The sequence below is a fragment of the Apostichopus japonicus genome, chromosome 8 (genome assembly GCF_037975245.1).
Source record: "Apostichopus japonicus isolate 1M-3 chromosome 8, ASM3797524v1, whole genome shotgun sequence".
Taxonomy (NCBI): Eukaryota; Metazoa; Echinodermata; class Holothuroidea; order Aspidochirotida; family Stichopodidae; genus Apostichopus; species Apostichopus japonicus.
In genome coordinates this window covers 10,538,248-10,564,054 of record NC_092568.1, presented here as the reverse complement: position 1 = coordinate 10,564,054, position 25,807 = coordinate 10,538,248, and the positions used below count along the sequence as shown (strand labels likewise).

General features: G+C 37.5%; 1 protein-coding gene across 1 annotated transcript in view; it reads left to right on the top strand.

Annotated features, from left to right (window-relative positions):
• LOC139972123 (uncharacterized) overlaps positions 1-25,807 on the top strand; it is a 47,245-nt gene that overhangs the window by 18,173 nt on the left and 3,265 nt on the right. Inside the window, exons 6-25 of the mRNA XM_071979070.1 lie at positions 230-502; positions 2,128-2,201; positions 3,083-3,268; positions 4,530-4,574; positions 5,366-5,486; positions 5,826-5,933; positions 8,113-8,176; positions 9,759-9,870; positions 11,411-11,463; positions 13,151-13,286; positions 14,300-14,388; positions 15,623-15,731; positions 16,649-16,799; positions 18,049-18,115; positions 19,417-19,477; positions 19,838-19,923; positions 21,579-21,708; positions 22,259-22,300; positions 24,607-24,681; positions 25,416-25,482. Of these exons, the coding sequence (XP_071835171.1) occupies positions 230-502; positions 2,128-2,201; positions 3,083-3,268; positions 4,530-4,574; positions 5,366-5,486; positions 5,826-5,933; positions 8,113-8,176; positions 9,759-9,870; positions 11,411-11,463; positions 13,151-13,286; positions 14,300-14,388; positions 15,623-15,731; positions 16,649-16,799; positions 18,049-18,115; positions 19,417-19,477; positions 19,838-19,923; positions 21,579-21,708; positions 22,259-22,300; positions 24,607-24,681; positions 25,416-25,482 (2,049 nt within the window). The remainder of the gene's footprint in view (positions 1-229; positions 503-2,127; positions 2,202-3,082; positions 3,269-4,529; positions 4,575-5,365; positions 5,487-5,825; positions 5,934-8,112; positions 8,177-9,758; positions 9,871-11,410; positions 11,464-13,150; positions 13,287-14,299; positions 14,389-15,622; positions 15,732-16,648; positions 16,800-18,048; positions 18,116-19,416; positions 19,478-19,837; positions 19,924-21,578; positions 21,709-22,258; positions 22,301-24,606; positions 24,682-25,415; positions 25,483-25,807) is intronic.

The following is a 25,807-nucleotide window of genomic DNA, read 5'->3' as shown; positions in this document are numbered from 1 at the left end:
TGCCGTATCTACGGCTCTGATAATTTGCCTACATTTTCGCCCCTCCCTTGGCAAATTCCTGGCTACGCGCCTGACTGTCAGCTCCCATAGTATTTAGGATTTGAGAAAAGATAAAAAAAAAAGGAAAGAAAAATGAATTGTCTGATGATCTTCTACGTACCTTTTGCACACGTATGTGAGTACTGTATACTGACCTATGTCTGGGTATTATTTGTCTCTATCCCAACAGCAAACGTCTGCGTATCTGAAAATGGTGTCTATCTCGAAGATTTATCAGGCAGTGCTGGAGTACCAATTTGCGATGACAGTCCGTTTGGAGAGGATACATTTGATGATAAAGACAAGGCAGCAGTTTCCGTTTCGCTCAATAATCCCCATGGTTGTAAAGGTGTTGAAGTCGATCAAGTTGCTATGTGGGACAGAGTTTTAAACATGTCGGAACTCATTGCTCTCCGTGTTCAGCCTTTCAACAGCAGTTGTCAACTTGACTTCACCACTCAAGGTATTTATAGTTTTTTTGCTCTGGCTCAGAGGTTTCCATTTAAGTTGATTGCCAATGAAAATAAGTAAAATCCCCCACCCCCCCAAAAAAGAAGAAGAAAAAAACTGGTCACAGAAAAGAGCCACGGGAGAACCATGGAGAACCAAAATGTCAATGTAATTTCTATATTGAGCAAGGTGGTGCAGGGTATAGACTACTTGATCCTACTGCTGTACTGTATATAAGGCCTTATTTTAAAGGCATTGAAGACTCGCCCCAAACCGTGTGCCGCCATCTGAAAAAGTTAACTTTCTGTTGCTTGCAAGTGACGTTTTGTTCGTGTCGCTACAAAAGCAGACAGTAATGAAACGTGATACCTTGTTATCTTTAGCTGGACCTGAGATGTCCGTCGCTGTATCGTTTATGCTCTGTGTGGGTATTGACCGCAGCTGTATGAGCTGACTGTACACTAGTGTCTAATTACCGACGGTAGCAAGCTGTGTGTGTATTTTCTGTTATCGATGGTGGTGCAGTCTAACACTTCTGTTACACCTCATTCGAAACTAGGTCAGATTACCGGCATAAGACGTTTCTTTTTGCGCGAGCCTTCACACCCTTTAAAGGGCCAGCAAACTATACTGCAATACGGTGCCTTCATATTTTGCATAAAGAAAGATGAACTGCCAAAGTTATTGTTTTGTAGCCAGCTCTTAATTGCCTATATAGCTAGGTTCTTGCAAAATTGTTACTCCTTTTTATTCCCCTCCTTTTAACTTAAGAGTTCCATAGTATCTTTCACTTGCTAAAAAATTACTACATTTCAAAGGGATAATTGCAAGATCTCAATTAATACAACAAAGGACAAACAGTACAATACAAAAGACAATAGACTGCTGCTATCTATGTTTGAAATAACCGGGAGCTGCATCTAAACGTAAGTAAGCCAAAGACGCCACAACTGACCGGTAAACCCGCTACGACTTGCTTTACACCAGCTTGCATTGGAATTCCGTAAATGTGTCATGCCTACAGACAGTGGGGTAGGAAGGTACTTTTGAGTGGGGGGCTGAAGACTGATGGCCAGCCTGGGGGAGGGGTGAAGGGGAGGAGGTGTCTCCCTCCCCTTTGGAATTTTTTGGCATTTCCAGGTGGCCTCAGATGCAATTTAGTGCAATGTAGCACACTTCAACACCCACTCCATTTTGTACAAACTTTTGCATTTTCACCTGGCCTTACAGTAGATGCAATTTGGTGAGCCTCCAAATGAGATTTTTTTCTCATTTGGAAATGAAAAAGGGGTTTTCTGACTTGCGAAGCGGGGGGGGGGGCGGAATGATACTTCGGCCCCTCCATATTATTCACTGGGGGCTGGCGCCCCCCCCCCCCCAGCCCCCCCCCCCCCCCCCCGTTTCCTATGCCCTTGCCTACAGATGTACATTGAAATACTAAGTCCAAGAACACACACAACTTCAGACTTGTTTATGTGGTGTTTAAATAAGTGCTGATAATTATGAATTTTTTTGAGAGAGAGAGAAAATGGTTTTCTACAACATTTTGGTATCTGGCTATAAGTTGTGTCAGGAGAGAAACAGCACAGCAGCCAACAAATTTTGACAGAAGTTTTCTCTCATTTGTTTTTTTTCCAGAAACTGCTTTTTCAACTATTGCTACTACTTTAGCGCCAAAGGGAGATTACGACGTAGACAAGAAATTAGAAACGGTATGCATTTATAAGTCCACAGTAATTAGTAATCACCTGTCAGATTTTTCTGGTCTAAGTGTCAGATGGCTCAGTTATTATGATTATTATTATTTAATTGGCATCTTAAAAACTGGAATTGGAACCTTGCAGCATTTTCATGTTCCCTGGTTATAAATATATATATTGATGGCTACACTGGTATGGTTAATGAAATGACATCATTTCACTCTATGGTTGCCGGTTTCTTCATTAAAAATATCACCCAATCTACATCCTTGCGATGCAAACTGCTTTTAGTTTAGAGAGTTTTGACACGAGTACATGTAAAAATGCGGAAAAAAGAAAATCCTAGTCAGATTTTAAAAAAGCCGACATTATGCATTCCATTAAGACACCAACTTTACCGATTCCGAAACTTGGCCATCTTTGGTGGTACTATTATCGTGTAATATACTAATCACATTAATTGTAGCGATGTAATTTCCTGTCAAAATTTTGACCCGTGCTTGTAGTTATTTACTTTGCAATAATAATAATAATACTAATAATAATAATAATAATACAGGTAATAATAGTACAGGTAATAAAAATAGTTCTTTATACCTTTGAGATTGAATGCATAATGAGGCTTAAGCCTGATTTTTTAATAATTAAATTTAATTATTAAAACAATCAAATTTAGCCACCGGATTATTCCTGAAATGATCATTCAGCTACATACGACCATACCAGAACATCTATAAATGTAGAAAGTGCATATTAAATGGATCGCCTTACAGATTGTTGGAAAAAAGAAAAAAAGGAAAAATAATTAAGGTTAAAGGGACTGCGTTCCCGAATCATCTTCCATAAACCTCACTCATCTTTACCCCGTGCTTTTAATGTCGGTTTTACAACAGCTGGCGGATGCAGAGCCTGCTGAAGCTTCTGACATCCTACAGGATATCGGCAACGCCACGAGCGCGGATGATCTTCTTCACTCGGAAGATATAGCCAACCTGACCAACATTCTGAGACTGAGTGCCTCACAGGGATTGCTCAACGACAGCACCCTGGACGAGGCCACCCAGCAGAATAACCGCAAGGCAAATGAAAACATTTTTAAATATTTCTCTGAGAATATTGACGGTTACATTTCTGATTTTTTTAATTTTTTAATTTTTTATTTTTTATTTTCTGATGGAGTCTTTCCAGTAGTAGATGAACGACTAACCTACAACCGACTGGGGAAAATATTGTATAAACTATAAACTTGAATAGATCGAGTTAAGATTTATAGCCATGATTTCTTTGCTGTGGGGAGGGGCCAGTCAGAATCGATGCCACAGCAGCTGTGCCTCAACTATTACGTGCTACCTGCATGCATGATCACACCCTTAATTTCATTTGATAGAACCCCAGAAAGCGACAGGGAAGGAATTTCAGAGAATATTTTGATTAATTATTTATTTTTAATTATTTATTTATGTATATATCTTCTTTTTTTTTTACATACCTATCTTACTGCATATATGGAACAATGGAAAAATGAATAGGAATGTTATAAACAAACTTGAAAAGAGTAGAGAAACTTATGGCTAGATTGTATTCTCTGTGCTCGACCCAGTTCAGTTATCCAGTGGTTAATGTGCAGTGATCCCCTTAGTATGTACTGTATGTATGCTTATAAAAGCTCTCTTCTCTGGGTTTAATTGAATGATATGGAGGTGCGATCCCTGATTACACTGTTTCCAAGCTTTGTACTGTGGCTTCTGATTGGCACAGTGTTTTTGCAAAAGTGTTGATGCATTTGCATTGATGCATTTGTGTTGATGCATTTGCATTCACATGTAAATTTAGTGCAAAAGCTGCCTGAAAACCTTGTCACTAAAAAGCAGGAAAAGTTTTGTAAGAAAAAAATTTTTCCCCATAAATATCAGGGAAAAAATTCAGATGATAAATAATTATGAGATGTTATATATGAGACATCATTTTGCAGTATTTCCTATCCTTGGTTATAATTTCCAATTGGCATAAAAAGTTTTTTTTTTTGTGTGTGATCTAGATGCTATGATAAATATGAGATGTGTTTTCAGACATAAGTTTGCAGTATATTCCATGAAATTTCCATGTAGTTTCCATTTGCGAAAGAAATCAAACTAAGCGCTTAACAGAATATATATATTCGGGGTTGGTAGTAAAATCTAGAGTTGTTGAAGTTGCAGCTCACATGACCATTATTTGACCATTTGTGACCGACACTGACCGACATTAAAATTAATTGTTTTTCAAAATGATCAAATTGATACTCATATATGGAACTATAATATTAATAACTTATTTTACAACACATTTTCTTCTGTCCAGGCCTTCATAGAAATTGGAAACTTCATCGTTGAAACCGCCTCCGAAGTAAGTCAATTTGTATGGTTTGCATAAATATTGATTTTACAACATGTAATGTTCAAGAATAGCATAATAGATGTTTTTTGTACACATACCACCACATGCTAAATAATAGAAGCAACAAATGTTGTCCATGGTTACAGTTGGCTAAAGCACAGCAATAAGTTATGTTTATTTAATAGTAGCAGCAAATAAACATTGCCACAAGTGTGTTAACAGCTTAATTGTTAGTGATTTCTGGGAAATGGCACTTCATATATCGATAATGAAAGCCTGCATTTGGTTAATAGCTGCTACAAACAGTAGTGTTACATGACAGTAGCTTTTTAGAATGATATACTAAGGGTGGACTATCTATTGATATCAAACAACAACCTGCTATATTTGTTTGATAACAACAAACAGTGGTGCTAGTTATTAGTTTAACATGCCATTTGATTCTACAGATTATATTGCCTAGACAGTTTTTTCAATATTTATAATGCAATTATTGAAATTAGAATTTTGATTTATTTCTACTCTCTTTGGCTTTTATGCTATACTTAGGCCTATAATTGAAACTGGTGCAGTCCCATTCAAAAAACAAAAACAGAGGCAAACAACAAGGAAAGACAGCAACCGATTCGTGAGACTGCATTACTGAATTGTGTTTCCAAATATCTCAAGAAACACATAATTAGAGAAGTGTTCATTTTAACAACAACAATAAACAAAGAAAAAAAAACAATGCTGGTCATAGGATCAGAACACTATTAACCGATAATGGACCTTCTTTTTGATTATTTCCTCACCTGCAGGACGAAGGGGTTGCCGAGTTGGTCCAAGTAAACGAACTGGTTGAGGGAATGGAGGATACCCTCAGTGGGGTCTACTTTTATAGTGACATCGCAAACGAGACCATCACCACGAGTTCCATATGTAAGTTCTCCAACAGTGGCGGAGCGTCCATACAGTCCGGGGGGGGGGCAGATACCCCCCCTGACGGACTCAAATGGACTGCTGGCGCCCTTCTCAGCTTTATACTACTTTTTACTTATTCGCGATTATTGACTTTTTTATTGCACTCTCATCTACCTATTGACATTTGTCACATTTTGTTGGAGATGACACCTATTTATTCTTCGTTTATCTGCAAATTAGCAAGGCCTGGAAAGGGTAATTTCCGGCGATCTAGGGAGTATCTTTACTCAAAAAATTTATGTACGCTCTCCGCCAACCCAGCTGGTATCTACTGTGTCATGTTTTTTGTCTCCTCAGATTTGAGCTATGTCACATTCAGCGAAGATCACAAAGATTTCGATAAAGTCATTCCACTCCCACAGACCAATATTATAGTGACCATACCAGCTGAAAATTTCATAGGAGGTTAGTAATTTTTTTTTCTTTTTTTTTCCCATCACTTTCTTACGTGCATGCTTATTATAACTTGAAAAGTGATAGCTCTTGAGTTGTCTGTTTAAAGGAATACTTTAGGCAGGATTTGTGTCATTTATGTAATATGTTATATGGTCCCAAAGAAACCAATGAAATATTAAAAATTGAATTCTATCACAGTTCACAAGATATTCCCCTTTAAGGTATGCTATAATCAATCTCTGGAATGCTTCTTTAAAGCTAGATTGACAATGATGAGTACTTCCTTTGGTGCATGCAGGCCTTAATTATTGTTAATCAATTACTTGAAAAATGCTAATACCTTAACCAAGGCATATTCATTTTAAGTAACTTTTCATTAAAGCAACACAGCACTCTTTTTTAACAAACGTGCACCATATTAGTCCTTGACAAATTTGTAAACACATTGTAAAACATGTCATTTGAGACCAAACGAAATGTGTTATGTTCTCACGTTGAGTTTTAATTGTGTTGCATCTAAAAAACTGAGCTTAATAATCTATGATGTAGACTAAGTAGTCCAGCCACTTTGATTTACTAGCCTCAGATGTTTAAAGGGTCACTACTTCTCAACAACAACAACAACAAAATATTAAGAAGTGCAATCAAAAAATGTAGCTTGAACTGTTAGCATTGTAACTTAACAGTCTACAGATATATTAGAATTAATCTTGTGTTATAAATTTGTCATCCATTGAAATTGTCGCATGGATGTCCTCATATATTATAGAGCAAATAATGTAAATGTAATAATGTAAATGGCTTTATACACTAGTCTGCTACATTGTACAACTAAATGTAATGAAATTGATTTTATTATTGAAGAACTCACTGATATTTGGTTACTTAATTATGTAACCTTTGTCTGTTTTTTTTTTTTTTTTTTGGAGGAAGAGAGCTATTGCATGCTACATGCATTTTCTAAAAGATTGCTATAGCTCTAAAAAAAGGTGTGGGCTGGGGGGGGGGGGGGGGGGGAAGGGTACAGTCAAATCCAGCAGACAAGCAGCTGGCTGTGAGCATGTTTGTTGTTATTGGTTGGTTTATTTAAAGGGAAGGATGGTTTACTAGGATGTGACTGATTCAATGTCAGGTTCTATTTATAATTTGCAGCAGGTTTTAAATTAGGCACACTTGTTGGAAATATTGTAGAATTGTAGGTTCAGGAAGAAAGAAAAAAAATCACCCATGGGGATGTCTCTTTGTGGTAAATGAACCCTGGCAAAGTTGCATTATTGCGTTAAGTACGTCGTCAGTTGGCGTCAACCCAGTTAAGCTTTGTATTAAAAGACTTTGCAGATCTTTTCTGTTGATTATACTGAGTAGTCTCCACGATCACCCCCACCCCACCCCCCAGAGAAAAAGGAAAAAGCTCAAAATTTTGTTGAAATTACTGCAACGTTTGACATCTTTATACACAGTCTTGAAGTTCTCAGATTTAAACATGCATTCTGTAATCTGATGCACAGGGTCGACCAGAACATTGGAAGCTTATGGTTAAAGAATTAATCGGCTATTTAAGCACTGGCCAGATTGACCAGTTCAATATACCAGGTGTATATATCATTGTCTAATATGAAATGAAAGTGAAAATGAGCCACCCTATCTGTGGCTAGACAGCTCAGGCACTCAATCATTGCAGGACCATTGGAGTCACTGCATGTATAAATGCCATTAATTCTATCAACCCCCTCCAAAAAAAATGAAAATATATATATAATTTCCATTTTGGAAAAGTTATGATATAAACTTCAGTAAGGTTGATTTAAAGGTGTTTGTGTTAGTTGTTCACTGCTTCATTTGTTAGTTAACATTTTTCGGGCATCGTTCACTATAATTTATTGGATAACGGTCCATGTAAATCATGCCATGCAGGCTCTTTATACTCCTTGAGTTGGTAAATTTGACCAAATGGAACTCAATTAGTTTAGTACATGCATATAAATTTATATATATTTGTAAACTTATATGTGACTAACATCTCGAACGGCTATCAAAGTCAGGCTCTGGAATTGTAGCGATTGAAGCGAAAACAAAACGAGAAGGCCCCATTGTACCCAACAGTGATACTGTAAATTGAATTTACATAAAATAAATGGCTTTTTTAAATATCATCAGACAATTTTCTTTTTCCCTTCTCCTTTTCAAGATGAACAGGAGGTTCTAGTCATGGTTTATCATCAAGACATAAACCCTCTGGTTGCAGATGGCACGTAAGTATCACAGAGTCTCTGGCATGAATCTTTATCGAGTTAAATCTTGCCCGTAAGCCTTTCATTTTCATGTAATGTAAATAAAATCTTATATAGCGCACTACGCGCGATGCATCTGTGCGCTTTACAAACAATCTAGAATATACAATGACATAAAACAGTAAATACATAAAACAGTAAATACATATACCATATACAGATATACACAGGAATATGAGATCATCGAAAAACGATTAATAGCACTGGTGAAGAGTAAAGCGATAAAACAGATTGACTACAAAATCTACAATTTGAATGCTTAAAAGTGAAAATTCCAAATTGAAGCTAGAACCTAAAACCCAACACGACAGAACATCATAAAATCTATAAAAAAAAATTCCTAGAAACCATCATTATAGTGCTTTTGAAAGAGATGCGTTTTCAGGTGTAACTTGAAGGAGGTGAAGTCAACTGGTTTGTGAAAAGCTTCTCGAAAGGTATATTTTGACGGCAGATGAAGTTACAATTGACTTATAAACAAATATTGTACGTCAATTTGTTAGACACAAAAAAATCCCATTTCAATATCCATTTGATTTGTCCCTAACTGGACTAGATATGACCTATACTGACTGCATGCGTGGCTGAACCCCTCCTGTACTCCAGGAAGTGCATCACAGTGGGTAGTCTATGATGTTATCTTGGTGGATGTTCTATATTAAAGCTTTTACAATCTACTTGTAGATTTTTCCTCGAAATGTGATACACTCACTTGGAATGTCTGTTGAAATGTTTCTCATCTGTATTAAAAATATCATCTTAAAAAAAAGAAACTTTTTTTTTCATAGAAATAGGTCTATGCTATTCTTGTGTGTGCATGGGTAAATGGTTTAAATATTACAATGTCAAAATGAAAAAATTAATCAGCTACATTGCTATGATAAGATCATTTAATCCGCACTATATTGCCAAATTCTTTCAAGAAATGTCACCACAATTAAACCTCCCCCCCCTCTCCCAAAAAAAAAGAGAAAAAAAGAAAAGAAGAGATATCTTTGCCATACAAGTATGCTGTGAAGACACCACCCAGAATATGTTATTAGAGTGTGAAGCTGTTAGTACCTCTTGACTGGATGAACAGGAAGTCAACCAATTAAGTAAAGAATGACCAATGGGACATCATCTTGCATACCCAAATTGTGAGCATTTCACCCTTGTTCCTTCTTTAGGAACCGGTGATGCCAAAGTAGACACAAAATGTCTCAGTTGCAATGACATTCCATCAACTTGTAGATAATGCCATTGAATTAATGATAGCTGGCCAAGCTTGCTAACTTCCATTAAATAAATATTATCTTTCAAACCCTTGAGCTGACCTAGATTGCTAGCTTCAATTAAATAATATTATTTTTCAAGCCCTTGAGCTGGCCTAGCTTGCTAGCTGCCAATAAATAAATATTATGTTTCAAACCCTTGAGCTGGTCTAGCTTGCTAGCTTCAATTAAATAATATTATTTTTCAAACCTTTGAGCTGGCCTAGCTTGCTAGCTTCAATTAAATAATAATAATAATAAATGTTTTTTTAACTTTTTTTTATGGATAGGTCAGGGATCCTGACTGAACTTATGAGCCTTCAACTACCTGCCACTAAAGGCAAGAAACTCACATCAAATATTGACATCACCTTTACAGTAACAGAGGAAGCATTGAATCGGGTAAGTTTAGTCGCATCCTGCGGACGCTCTTGCTTTACTATCCTCTACGTTCACACCCCATCAGAATTCAACAAGGGCTGGGTTGTACTTCGAGTATATGGTATCAAGTCACTAAAACTGGAAAAAGTGAAGTGACCGAAAATAGCTTTGTAACATTGTTTTTTTTTTCCTGTGGAGTTTAGGTTATAACCTTTAAAGTATGTTCTTTAAAGGCATTGAAGACTCGCCCCAAACCGCGTGCCGCGCTCTGAAAAAGTTAACTTTCCGTTGCTTGCCAATGATGTTTTCTTCTTGCCGCTACAAAATGCAGACAGTAATGTAACGTGATACCTTGTTATCTTTTATCTAGACCTAGCTGAGATGTCCACGCTGCTATGTACACTGTGTTGTGGGTATTGACCGTAGCTGTATGTATTGACACTAGTGTCTAATTACCGACGGTAGCCAGCTGTGTGTGTATTTCTGGGATCGATGGTGGTGTCTAACAATTCTTTAACACCTTATTTGAAACTAGGTCAGATTATCGGCATGAGACGTTTCTTTTGCGCGAGTCTTCACACCCTTTAAACTACTTCACTTTACATTCTATTTTTAAGTCTTTACTATCTGGCATTTTTGCCTGCTTCCTACTATCTTCTCTTTTCCCTCCTTCCTGTCTATTTTCTTCTCGTGTCGCCCTGTCCTTATCATTTTGAATTTTGTCTAGATTGTTGTTTGTTTCTGGTAGCATACACCCATTTAAAGCCCCATTGACTTACACACTAAATCACAAAAGTAATGTGGTCTCTAAGTCTAGATAGAAGTATTCACTAGCTAAACGCTACCCATTCACCGGATAGCTGACAAGTTGGCCTTTCATGGCACTATTGAATTTTCTGTATCATGACCATGTAGATTTTTTGCTATCCGAGGTGGAAGTTTGCATCACTTGTAAAGAAACCTCTTCACTCAATGGTAAACAATTTTCGTACGCTGCTCCTGGGAAGCCTAAAGGGGTTTAAAATGACCCCAATTGACCCAATCTTCTCACCACATGTACTTCCATTCATGCTCTTCACAAAAAAACTAGATCATGATTGATAACAGGTCAAAAAAGATGTTCTCATGCTGCTTTTTGGCACTTTTCCTGAAGGAGATCAATCGAGCAGACGGATATAGACCCCTAATAGGAGTATGCCACCTTAATTCTACATGGTCACTAGCTTCGGTAACAGTCTTCTCTGTTTGCAATGACCTTCATATGTTTGGGTTGGACCGTTTGGCTATATATCATGTATATAACGTACATGCATACAAGAAAAAAATAAATTTTGAAATTTAAATAACTGAACATTACTTTGTAATAGTGACTCCTCAAATGACAAATAGTAGTCAAGTTGCTAACCGATATCTTAAAGGACACAACAACAACAAAACCTTAACCAATATAATGGGTTCTGTTTGGATAGAAGAGATATTTTATAAATGAACAACTTCTCCCCACACAGCCAAGAGAAATCTTTTACTATTCTCACAGTTTTCTTTCTCTCTCTCTTAACAGTATGCACAAAACAAAAGTGTAATACCAACCTGCCACTATCTGAACCTGGAAAGGTGAGTTTGATATCATGATAATCCTTCTCAAAGTAGGTTAGGCTAGGTACCTCTGATATGACTGTATGGTAGCTAGGTCTAATTATGAAGGCCTGCAAAGTAGGTTAGGCTAGGTACCTCTGATATGACTGTATGGTAGCTAGGTCTAATTATGAAGGCCTGCAAAGTAGGTTAGGCTAGGTACCTCTGATATGACTGTATGGTAGCTAGGTCTAATTATGAAGGCCTGCAAAGTAGGTTAGGCTAGGTACCTCTGATATGACTGTATGGTAGCTAGGTCTAATTATGAAGGCCTGCAAAGTAGGTTAGGCTAGGTACCTCTGATATGAATGTATGGTAGCTAGGTCTAATTATGAAGGCCTGCAAAGTAGGTTAGGCTAGGTACCTCTGATATGACTGTATACAGTAGTAGGTCTAAACTAAGAATTTCACAGGGATTATCATAGCCTGTCCCAACTACACAGATAGTCACACCCTTGGTGGTTTAGGAGAGCAGTTCCACCACATCCTTTATCAATAAATGTCATGTTCTTCCCAGTCACCAGTTCCTAAGAAAGGACAGGTGTACAATGGGGCATATAATTATAGGAAGAAGAAAAAACAGGTGTCTCGAGATCTGTCTGTCTTTTGGTTGATACCTGTTCATCCAGCCACAGTTAATGGTTTCAAGACTTTGAGGCTGTGTGGTTGCAACAGTATTGCATTACAAGTTCAACCTGGTTAGCCATCGCTTGGTTTTTATCCGAAAAAAAAAAGCGATTTTTCGGGTATCACACAATCTACGAAGTAATTAACCAAAGCTGTCTTCCTTATGTAATTACTCGAAAAGAAGCTCTTTTGTGAAAGTTTATTCCTGCTGCAGCTGCTACATTAGCTATGACAAGGAAGATAGCTTGGTTACTTTGTAGATTGTGTGATACCCGGAAAATGGCCGTTTTTTTCTGGGTATAAAAATAGTGAGGGATAAGGTTGAACTCATAATTATCAGGTTACTGATGTGTGTGATATACTACATAAGTGCACATTGGTTGCTAGAACTCATACCTATCCAGTATCAATGGACCCTTCTGTTTTAACACATGATATGCTCATCTGACTCACCTTATTATCACAGTTTAGGCTTAATTAATTGTAATTAAGTGTAATTAATTGTAAGGAAATATATATATAGCCGATATGTAGCACATATCCATGAAACACGTAGGCACATTATACCCTTCACAAACAAGAATATATTTTCTATGGAAAATATTGTATCCTAGCTTAGGAAGCATATAATTTGGTAGACTATAGGGAGGTTACTAATTATTATTGTTTGAGTTAAAAACTACGGTTCTGTTGATGTATCTAAATTAACAAGTGGATAAGTTTCTTCCAAAGGCTCTATAGGAAGGAAAGTAGATGAATTTGCCATTCATAATTGAGAGGTATTCTGCTTTAAACAAGTTTTTATAGAGCTTCTATGGATGAGCAGTATTGAGCTATGACCTTCGTCCAAAATCTGTTTTCATGCAGGAGCATTTAATATAACCCCTCCCCCCCCTTCACCCCTGCCTCCACATGATTTTGACTTAAATCAGATTATATGGAGTTAATTGTTTTTTTAAATGAAGATTCTTTGCAATTAAGGGTGCATGTATTTGTGTGTAGAGTAACGTCCTTTTTTTTCCCATTTGTTTCTTCTCAGTTCAATGTGGCTCAAAGACGGTGTTAAAACACACAGACACGTAGACGAAGAGGGCAAAGAAACATCAGAAATAACCTGCCAAGTCTCACATTTGACCAACTTTGCTGTCTTGATGTCTCGAGTTGAACTAGAAGATGTAGGTTGATATGAAGTCTTTTTATTTCTTGAGTGACCCCCACCCCCCCCCCCCCCCCCCCCCCGCCCCCACTGGGGTCTCTTTCCTCTTGAGTTTCATCTCTGTCTTGTCAGGCATTAAATTCACATTGCTTGATGGATGCACTACATGATTCCTGTGACGAGAAATTTGTTAAATAAATGAAATTTGGTGGATTAAAACTGAACAATAATTAAAATATTAAAGTGAAAAGATGGTCACTGTTTGTTGCTCATTTAACCGTAACAAAGATCAAATCAAATCAATAAATTTTTAGTGAAACTAAATGTGAACAAGGTTAATACAAAATGCAAAAAAAGTCATTAAAAGTACATTATAATAAGATAGTCAGGAGTACTCAAAAGGGACCTGCTCCCAACAAGTTTTGTAATTCGGGCAGTATCAAAATTTGTGTGACCATGATACAGCTTGCATGGTCAGAAGGGAGCAAAGTACCTGAGTTTAAATGCATCGTACAGCTTTAATTTAATAGATTAAGTACAGATTAACGGTTTCCATATTTCATCTGATAAAAAGAAAGACAAGCTAGGGGAAGGGTCTAAGTTGAGGGATATTTTCCTCTTCTCTTAGTCATGTGGAAATAATGATTTGGAAGTGTAACTCATTCACAAGGAGATGGCTAGCAGATTTCAAGATTAAAATGCTAAATCTAGCATAAACTGCAAAGTTACAATAATTCCATCTGAAATGGCCAAATCACAGAGAAAATTGTCATTTTTCCCCTTCACAGCTGTATTAATTACAATTTTGTCAGAAATAAAAGAAATATCCAAACTTTTCAAATTTCAATGATAAGTAAGAGCAACTAGTAGTGTAAAAGTGAAATTCATATTTAAAAAAAAAAAAAAAAATCCTACCATTGTGTATCTATATGAATCAGTTTTGACTAAATCATATCACTTATATTTCCTTTCTCATTGAAAATGTTGTAATATTTTTCTGTTTTTTTACTCTATCTCTCTCTCTCTCTTTAGAATGCCACCCTTTCAACTTTGAGCTACGTTCTCTTGTCCATATCAATAATCTGCCTGCTGATTACATTTGTGGTTCTTACATGCCTTCGGTAAGTCAGGTCTTGTCATACATTAAGCGGACAATTAAAAGGACTTTCTGCTGGGACATATTCAAGGACAAACTTTACACAGACAAAATTCAATTTGTTATAATGTACACTGTAACAATGTGCAACCTGTTATCTATCCAGGTTATATTTCTATACCACTCTAAATGTTTGAAAGAATGATGCCATCAATAAAAGTGACTGGATAGGTTTAATAGGTTAGTTATAGTTATGTAAAGGTGCTCAAATGCAATACAAAATTCAATTTGTGATAATGTACACTGTTGAAACGTACACCCTGCTATCAATCAAGGTTGCATTTCTATACAACTTTAAATGTTTGAAGTGGCTGGAATACTTTCATAGATCAAAATAGTTATATAAGTTCCTCAAATGCAACACAAAATTCAGTTTGTGATAATGTTCACTTTTAATACGTATACCCTGCTTTCAAGCAAGGTTGTAATTCAATACCACTTTAAATGTTTGAGGAATGACCTCATCAATAAAAAGTGACTGGAATTATTTCATAGGTCAAATAGTTATGTAAGTTCCTCAAATGAAACACAAAATTCAAAACGAAATTATATAAGATTTATTTTTGATGATGGTGATGATGATGATGATGATGATGATGATGATGATGATGATGATGATGATGATGATGATGATGATGATGATGATGACGGTGGTGATGGTGATGGTGATGATGATGATGATGGTGATGATGATGGTGGTGGTGGTGATGGTGGTGGTGGTGGTGATGATGATGATGATGATGATGATGGTGGTGGTGGTGGTGATGATGATGGTGGTGGTGGTGGTGGTGGTGATGATGATGATGATGATGGTGGTGGTGGTGGTGATGATGATGATGATGATGATGATGGTGGTGGTGGTAGTGGTGGTGGTGGTGATGATGGTGATGATGATGATGATGATGATGATGATGGTGGTGGTGGTGGTGGTGATGGTGGTGGTGGTGGTGATGATGGTGATGATGGTGATGATGATGGTGGTGGTGGTGGTGGTGGTGATGATGGTGGTGGTGGTGGTGGTGGTGATGATGATAATGGTGGTGATGATAATGGTGGTGATGGTGATTGGTAGAGATGATTGGATTTGCTTCTCGGACTTCTCACTGGCAAAGATTAAATAAAAAAGTACAGCCTGTGTCGGTGGGTAAACTGTTATGTTTTAAAAACTCTAATTTTCCTTCTGAATTCTTTCCTGGCAGTGAGATTGGGAATACTCAACGGGTTCAGATTCTGAAACAGTTCATCTTTGCACTGATGATCGCACAGTTGCTGTTTGTCACCACCTCGGAACATTTAGCAGACATAGAAGTAAGTCGTTCAATCTCCCCACATATCATTGATTGCGAGTAATACTTGGGGACTTAAAAGTTAACTTCACAAAAATGACAAAAATGATCGGGATAAGAACATCCATCGCAATTGTGTATTTTAATTGTTTGATTTGAGTTTTGATGCAGTATGTAACTAAGATTTGAATTATGAAGTGTACAAAAGATATTTTGCCAGATGAGTTACTTACTACATGTTTGAGTATTTCAGTTTGCCATTAGCCTATGGCTTTTCTATGTGTTCACAATGCATGTTTTGCCAAGTCAACCATGATTCAAACCATGTATTTAAAGGGAAAGATAAATATAGCTTTAAACCTCCACTATGGCCCAGCTCATAGTTGAGGTTCAGCATGATAAAAGGAAGAAGAAAAAAAAAAGATAGTTTTGGTAGTAACTTTATCATTTGCCTGTCATCAGATAGAGAAATCTTTCCGTATATTTGATTTGTTAAATTGGACCATATTGTCACATTATAGACAAATAATTCAACAACAACAAAACAGAAAGGGGAGGAGGGGACAAAAGAGGAGAAAAATAATGTGATTTTCTTGCAGGGGTCTTTCATATATTATAATTGGCAATAATCAAACAACCCTTTCAGTTTTTGTTTTGATGCAGACTGTCTGCTCTATAGCTGCGTTCGTATCCCGTGTCTTAGGTCTAGCTGTATTCTCAAAAGATGGCTTAGTGTCCTTTCAAATGACAAACTCCAAAAATGAACCAGAATCTGCTCCGTGTATGGATTGTTACATCAGACCAGACCAAGAAAGTAAGAGAGAGAAAAAAACAAGGAAGAGAGAAAAAAAGAGAAAAAAAAAAGGGGACTTAAGACTCCAGGCAGCTTCAAGAAACACTATCATTCATCCCCCCCTTCCCTCCATGTGTCTTTTACAGGTGGCCTGCATCATAGCTGCGTCCCTCTCGCATTACTTCTGGTTGGCTGCGTTCACCTGGATGTTAGTACAGGGAGTCCAGCTCTACACAAAAGTCAGGCGTCTGGTCGGAGGAAACATCAAACAACTCTTCTACGTCCTGTTTGCATGGGGTAAGTGTGTCATAGTTTATAGATTTGCTGGTAACGGTTGACCTTGCAATTTAAATCGAGGAGAGGGGTATGGGGGGGTCAAGGTGGGTGACTGGGAGGTCGATGCATATGTAACTTATTCTATATATGCACAAAAATACTCGCTAATGAAATTAATCCCGACGTTGTAGTATATAGTAACAACTCTATATTCAGGAAGTCAAAAAAGTCGTAACTTGTAGTAGATATGCTCTCTTTGTTTCGAAAAGTTTGTCGTCATCAAACTTTTCATATTTAAATATGGATAGACTATAAATTTGGTTCTTATAGTTTCTGAGTGGCAATCTATCCACACACAAAAAATATGTGAAGAAGAAATTTGCCAGGGAATAAGTCAATATATTTAGAGGGCAGTGTCTGCACTCTCTGCTTTACACTGCATCCTTGACATACGTACTCTTGTAATGTTTGCCAGTGTCAGGCGCGTAGCAAGGAATTTGCCAAGGGAGGGGCGAAGCCTGTAGGCAAACTATCTAAGCCTAGCGCCACCGTAGTTGGCGCGAAGCGTACCAGAAAAATTTTGGCCGAAAATGCCTCCCAGATTGCTGGAAATGGCACTTCCCAGGCCTTGTAAGTTGCATCTAACCTTTTTTACGGTGAAATTACTAGCGATATAAAAAAAACATACCAAAAATATGCTCAAAGGGGGGTGGTTGCTCCCTTCGCCCCCCTCACCCCCCTTGGCTACGCACCTGGCCAGTGTTGAGTTGGCCTCTGTCCTAAAAGGTGACTTTAGGTGAAGCAAAGTAATTTGTTGTATGTAGCGTACACTATTTCGAGATCACTGCATGCATGTTGTCCATTTCCTGAACACTTTTAAATTTTTGAGAAAGGAACATTCAGTGATCTGAAACTCCTCAATTAAAGTGGCTGGTTTTACTTAGTCTCCCTCTCTCAGACATATCAAGACTTTTAAATTCTGCATAAAGTCATCATTTAATTCGACTATATTCACATCGATCAATTGACATCAATTCTTCTTCAAAATGGTCCTTTTTTAGAGAGATGCGGGTTAGATTTTTGTTCCTAGGCTCCTGTGTTGGTCTTATGAATCCTGTTTACAGCTTGACATCATCAATCATCTACATTTTCACCTTAAGCTAATCTGAGATTGAAATTTGATTCCAAACATCTTTGTGCCACATTAGAATCTCTAAGAAATGATTGTGATTTTTATTTTCCTTTTTTTTTCCCTTTCTTTCCTCTATAGGTTTCCCGTTGCCGGTAGCCCTCGTTCCACTGATAATTAACTTTACAAGCGGTACAAAGCTCCCCATGTAAGTTCCTATAGAGAAGAAAGTAAATACAAAAAAAAAGCTTAATACTATATTTTGATATCAAATTTCAGCTCGAAGGTTAATTTTGAAACTGGAATTATTAACCGATATATTTTTCTTTATGTAGTATAAAGTCAGCTATAACTTTGAATTCAATACACAGAGTTGGACATTTAAAATTTACAGGCAAACTTTGCAATTCCAGATTTATTTATTTTTGTGTTTTTAATTTCCAAGTTTTCGACATTATTTCAACGATGAATAGGTATGAAAGAATACCTGGGTGCCAATCCCCTCTCCCCAATCCTCATCGAAAGGAATCATAAGTTATTAACCAATTTATTATTAATTATCTGAAACAAACTGTTGTCTTGGTCTGATCATGAATTGTAATCCTATCTTGACTCTCTCAACCTGTGTTTTGCAGTTTTTCACACATTTTCTCAGGAATATTAAACCTGTGGTTGTATGTGTGACAAAAACAGAACCGGGCAATTTCTGTTGCAATATTTTCACATAACATTTCTGAGATGTCTAGGGGTTAATTAACAGGCATCCGCAAGGAATTTTGAGCCCATTGACACATGTTTTCTTAAAACTTTTTATTTGTGTGTTAGGGTTGCAAGCATGCATGAGGCTCAGTAGTAGCAACAATTAGCAATGCCTCTCTCAGCATGATTAAGATTCCTCCAACCAAGGACTGTATTATCTACTAGAAACTGATGATTCAATGCTATGAATTACATTTCATTCAAGTTGGGAACTTCATAGGTTATATTCTAGCTAATTTGAATATATGTGAGGTAATTGTAGTAATTAGTCGTCATCCATCCATCCCTCTCTCTATCCATCCATCCATCCCACCCTCCCTTCCTCTATCCATTCCTCCCTACATCAATCCATCCATGCTTCCATCCATCTAGTCATCCATCCATCCCTCTTTCATGCATTTATCCATCCCGCCCTCCCTCCCTGAATCTATCCATTCATCTCTACATCCATCCATCCTTCCATTCATCTAGTCATACATCCGTCCATCCATTCATCCATCCCTCTTTTCATGAATCCATCCATCCAGCCCTCCCTCCCTGAATCTATCCATTCATCTCTACGTCCATCCATCCATCCTTCCATCCATCTAGACATACATCCATTCATCCATCCCTGTTTCCATGCATCCATCCCTCCCTCCCTTCATCCACCCATCCCATCCTCCCATCCATCCCTTTATCCGTGAGTCTACCGGTCCATCTCTTACAAATGAATAGTTCTTTTCATTTGTTGTTTTATTGAATTTTCAGATGCTGGATACCCGTGGACTTGATCTGGTTCTTTGCGGTGCCGGTGGTTTTGGTCTTCATGGTAAGTTTTAACTTTGAACCTGCTGCTAATAGGTGTCGACTTCAGTTGCATGGCCCCTCCCATGAAACCTTAAATTCTAGCTTGGCATGCTCGATATATTCATATCTTTGTAAACTAAACTTATTTAATTTCTTCATAGCAATAAAAAAATTTCCTTTTGCTTTTTTAAAATTTTTATTACTTTGTATAAATGTTTCAGTGTGAGTTAATCTGGTGGGACTTTTTCTCTGGAATTAATAAATAATTAATTATTTTCCTGTTCCGTCTCTTTGAAGTTCCTTCGTTTAGTGGATGTGCTAACGACTGCTGATGTGGGTTCTATTAATGCCGTTCTTTTCTGCCTCTTGTCTCTCCTCCTAGGTGAATCTGATGGTGACTGTCATGGTGATGAAGACATTCTTGACCGTCAAAGTAAACAAGGATAAAACAGATGCCGAAAAGTTAAAGTAAGTTTCGTATCTGAGAAATCTTGGACTCCTGTTATCCGTAAAGAAATCCTTTTACGATCAAATGAAACTTCTGATGGAAGGGCAGAAAGTTCTGACTTTTGACAAAGTCCCATGGCAAGTTGTCAGATGAATTTGACAGAAAAGACGTTGCAAAAAGTCAAGGAGTGCATGTGCAAGGAGTGTGTATTGAAGGTGTCAAGGAGTGTGTATTCAAGGTGTCATGGAGTGTACTGTATTCAAGGTGTCAAAGGAGTTTGCAAGGAGGGTGTATTCAAGGTGTCAATGTGTGTGCAAGGAATGTGTGTTGCATTGTGTGTGTATTCATGACGTGTGACGATACATCCCTTATTCTATGTTTTACAGTACTTTAGTCTAATATGAGCATAAAAGTCATGGCTATATAACAATATAAACAAAATAAGTTAATGAAAAGTTTTAATGATTTTAAATTTATTTTTCTGTATTGTATTGTTATGTATTGAATTGTATTGATTTGTTTCTTAGTTTGTTGTATTGTATTTTATTGTTGTTTTGTATTGTATCTTGTTTTATTTTGTTGTATTGTGTCGTATTGCGTTGCATTAGTGTTGTATATCTTATTGAATTTCATCCCATTGTATCCTTGTATATAAGTGTTACTTAGTCAACATGAGAATTTAATTTATTTTCGAACACCTATGTTATTTGTACAAAATTCTATCAAATTGATTGGACTATAAAATTTAAGATTTTGTATGATCCATTCACTTGCTAATTTAACAGCTCAAAATCGTCCATTGTTGGAGTAGACTTAACCAAAATTGTGACATTACCATAAAACCTTCACAGTTACTCTCATACGGTTACAATGCTATGGGTGTGTGCTTCTTCGGCTTCACTCACCACAAAACCCTTGATATGATGGAGTGTATAAACCATAGCGAACTTTAAAGCAGCATTTTGCGTCCTTTTCTGTGGTTTTTCTCAACCTCACAGAGTCTACGATGCCATAACGACATACATAACTAGCTTATCTATTCAAATCTTACTTCAAATGGTGGCATAAAAGTAAAAAAATGTACAACTTTCAACTGTTTTTTTCGAAGATATTTTCCATTGGGATCCAAATAAACCTCGCCCGTAATATGAATATTTAAAAGCTACGAACGTCATTGACCAATACGTAATAAAAAACCATGCTTGATTTGTGTAGATTGTCTATGGCAGTTGTACCAGGGAGCTGTTAGAGTCCAGCTTGCTGGTTGTACAAAGTTACCAACTCGACGTTTTGAATCTATTTTTAGCAACGGCTCATATCTAAACCTGAATCTCTGATTCGTTGAATTCAAACTGGTGGGTTGGGGAGACTGTATGCGGTTAATATTAAATGTGTAAATTGTCGGACAACCCTTTTTCGTTATCTGCAAATGTATTTAATTACTCGCCAATTAACCCTTTTGGCAGGGAAAAAACTTGGCTAATATCTTAGTTTGCTGTTTTGTGATTGATATATTTAAAAAACTTGATGGACTTGTCAAAAAAGTGGAAAACGGCGAAATGCTGCTTTCAGTGAAACCATCGAAGCATGACCTCTGCAAGTTGTATCCAATGAAAAAAGCCAGCAGCTCAGGATATTTCTCTAAACCCCGGGTGTATTTGTCGTTTTCATCCAGATCGAGCCTGCGTGCAGTGATAGTCATGGTCCCGGTGCTGGGACTGACCTGGGCCTTTGGGTTTTTTCTACTGATTTCACCAGAGGTTCTGTTGTTTCAGTATCTATTTGTGATTCTGAATGCCTTACAGGTACGTCTTTCGTCACCCTTAACAGCTTATATGAGGATAGGTTTCTATCACTCATATGTTACCGTTTTTTTCTTCTTCCTTTGTTACTTGTATCTGTGACCTAGCTTTTCTGCAGTTTTTTACTCTAAATTATAATTTATATTGATTTCTGTGAAATTAGCTTAATACAAGAAGCTTTTATTTATTTTTTATATATTTTTTTATTTATTATTTTGGTCATGTCTGCCTCTCTAGAAAAACATTCGACACCCCACCACCACCCCCTCCCTCTCCCTTGAAACAGAAGTCTAGCCATGCCCCTGGTACCAATTTATTAATAAAGAATATCTTGTTCAGTATAAAGAGAGAGTTTTCAGAGAACACATATTAAATATTTAATCATCTGCCACCAAAATAACCATTTATATGTTATTGTTGACCATTGGATGCACGAGCTGTAACTTGCAGTATTGTATTCTATACTACACTGAAGACTCACCAGTTCCCCTTTGTCCGTGCTGAGAACAAAGCTTCATAATTCATAGTTTCTAATTCTCTTTCTGCATCCCAGGGAGTGGCTGTGTTCTTGCTTCATCTCGTGCTCAACGAAGATGTAAGTAGCTCTTAGAAACATAGGCGCCCGGCAGTGGCGAAGCGTCCATACAGTCAGGGGGGGTGGATGCCCCCCCTGACAGACTCAAATGGACTGCTGGTGCCCTTTTCAGCTTTTTACCACTTTTTACTTATTCGCGATTATTGATTTTTTTATTGCGCTTGCATGTACCTATTGACGTTGATCACATTTTGTGGGTGTAATTTTCTGACAAAATGGCGATGACACCTATATCTATTCTTCGTTTATCTGAAAATTAGCAAGGCCCGGAAAGGGTCATTTCCGGCGATCTAGGGAGTAACTTTACTCAAAAGTTTCTGTACTCTCCGCGCCAACCTGTGGTGGCGCTCCGCTTCTATAGTGTCGAAAGTGCCCCTACAGACCATTCTCGCCCCCCCGACCAATACCCCTAGCTCCTCCACTGGACCCCGGCACAACGGTCGGACGATCGGGCATTTCTTACAAAGGTTGAAGCAAAACTCCTTGCAATGGGGATCCCCAAACCTTCCCCGCCGAAGTTGACAGAGGGCGCTGTCATGCCGGTGCTATCTAGCTCTGTGAAACAAGCAGCAATCTCTGAAAATCACTGAGAATTCCTGTGAGAGAACTCTGATGGACACTTCTAGGCAAAGTACCTGCACGTTGGAACTATTATATGATTTATAACACACATTACAAGCACATTTTACTAACGAAATGTTGCCCACTGTTCATTTGGCAACTTTACACACAACTGGTCGTTAACTATTCAGAAAGCCTTATTTTTTAAAGGTATTTTCAGTCAAATCTCCAAAAGGGGAACATATACTGTACTTCTACCTGCTATTCGTCTCGTAGTTATTGAAGACGAGATCTTTTCAACACATTTTCACTACTAGCACACAGAGATTGATATCTATGTTACAGCGCTTTACAAAAGTCTTTGGAGATCTGTAAAAAGGACTGATCACACGCATTAGGACCCAGAACCGTATCTACGGCACATGTTAGGACCGACGTGGACAGCGCCCACTGCTGAGACGATGAAGATCCATATTATCATTTTTATGGGTTTGATTTATGGTTTTCATGGATTTCTTCAGATACAAAACACATTTTAAAGCCAGGGTGTAGGAGCCGGGGGCACTGGGGGCACGTGCCCCCCACTCTTTTCCAAAAAAGCAATTGTGCCCTACTGGCAAATAAATTGTGTCCCTTTGATGAAGAACTATCTTTTGTATACTTTAAGCCTTCGTTAATTTTAATATGTTATTTTAATTATTCACATGCACCATAATATTATTGATAGCATTCTGACACATCATATATATTTAAGTGATATGGCCGGTGTGTATCGGTTTATAGCATAACCAGTGGTGGTTGTGGAATAAGAAAGTGCCCCCCCCCCCACTTTTTGGAAGCTTTCTATCCCCCTGTTTAAGGCCCTCTTGTTTGTGTACTGTTACTGGCTTCCAATGTAGACAAACAGACAAGCAGGTATGCATTCACCACTGTTCAAACATCCAGCCATAACTTGCATTTGACATGGTAAAAATTTGTAACCCACCTACAGAGTTTCCCACATATTTTAATTTTGGAACATACGACTATAGCGGCCCTTCGCATTTTGTATTTACTCGAGTCGTCTGTGCCATCTAGTTTGATGTTATGACTGTGTCCGCTGTAACTGCAAATAGCTTCAACAGTTTTAGGTATCGAAGCTCAGTCAATTGTGCTTTAGCAATGTCTTCAATTGACCCCTGTTTTTTTTTAATTAATAAAAATAATATGACACTTAATAAGCTATCCTTTTAAGATGGATATCAGTTTGTTTCGAAACTTTTTTTGAAACTTGTTATAGTCAGAGCAATGACCACCAAAATTACTAAGAAAAATCAAACTTATTTTGCAAAATAATGAAAAATATAACCAATGAATGGACAGCCATCATGTTGCACGACAGTATGACAATTAAAGAAATATTTGGGACGATATCGGTCACTTTGAAGAAATGGGACAACTCGAACCTCTTGCGTCATTGTTCATGTTGACCAATAACATGAAAAACTGTCCTAACTAACATTGACGCATACATTCCCAGTAATAATTACAAAAGACTATGTAAAATATGCATGAGTTGAACATGCTACGCTACTCAAATTTTGTGAACATTGGAATTTTCATAGGCTTAGAAATTTGGGTCAATTATCCATAATTTTTTGTAAAATTTCACATGACCTCCCAGTACAGTTGTTCTTGAGTTTAATTTTCCATAATATTTTCCTTTTTTTTTTACAATTTCTTTTATAAATTCTTTTCCCTCGCAGGTTCGATCGGCGTTACTGAAGCGTAGAAATAAGGTGGCTGCCAGCGCTGAGAATACCATCTTCACCAAACTGCCGGTAAGTTGCGTTACTTTTGGTTGCCAGCATCTCGTTGGCTGTTTTTTTCGTCATCTCTGATTTATTAACGGACAGACAATCTTGCACTTTTCAGTAGACATGTTGATTCAGCTGTAGCTATCATGCCAAATGGAAAGTTAGTGTATCAGAACTCAAAAATTGTAATAATAATCTCCAAAGTTAAAAAAAAAATCAAGGTATTTCTTTTCTCCAGGGTTAATTGTGATTTCATTGATATGTATCTCCAGGAAACACCTCTTTTTTTTAATGACACCATTTTGAGGCATTAAATTCGGATCAGTAATGTGGCTTATTTTCCACTGAAACATACCGACTGAAGTGATCAGATACCTACTGAAGTAATTTGATACAGATAATTTGTAATCGAAATTAAACCATCACAACTTTGAATTGCTCTCTGTCCATCCTGTCCAAGCCCAGGTGGACGGGGGGGGGGGGGGGAAAGGCAGGGGAGCATGGTCTCAGTTGCCTATAGGCACACTCGGTCCATAAGCCACATTTAATGCCTCAAATGGTGTCTTTTTTTTTTCTTTTTCTTTTTTGTGTCGTTATTTTACCATCTTCTAGCTTCATCTGCATTTCACAGTTAGCCCTAACTCATAGAGATTGGATTCGAAGTTTCAGAGCACAAACAAGTTCATCTTTAAGATACAATCATGTCTTCTGTAAATAATCATTTCTCTCATCTTTTCTCGTAAATTCTTCTCTTTCAGCGAAACAGGAACAGCGAGCACAGTGGGGGAATCCCGACAGATACCTCAAAGGCCCCATTACCTTCAGGTATAGCTCCAAATTCTTTGTTGTTAATTCTGGAACCCTTTATCGGTTGGTGTGTATGTCGACCTACCCGCCTCCAGCATTTGGCATTTTGCCAAATGCTTCAGTGAGAGTGGTTAGTTTGTCTGCATAGGAAGGAAACTTTGATGCCTCTAGATGGCGACCTCTTTTATTTTGACAGTATTGAGTTTAGTTTGGTATATTTTCCAAGGGTCGTAGGAAGACCAACAGATGGTCGTCTGAAACCCTCTCCATGTAATGATCGGGGACAAACACCGGCTCAAACTAATCCTCCTTTTCGATAAGTAAAGTTATGAGTTAAATGATT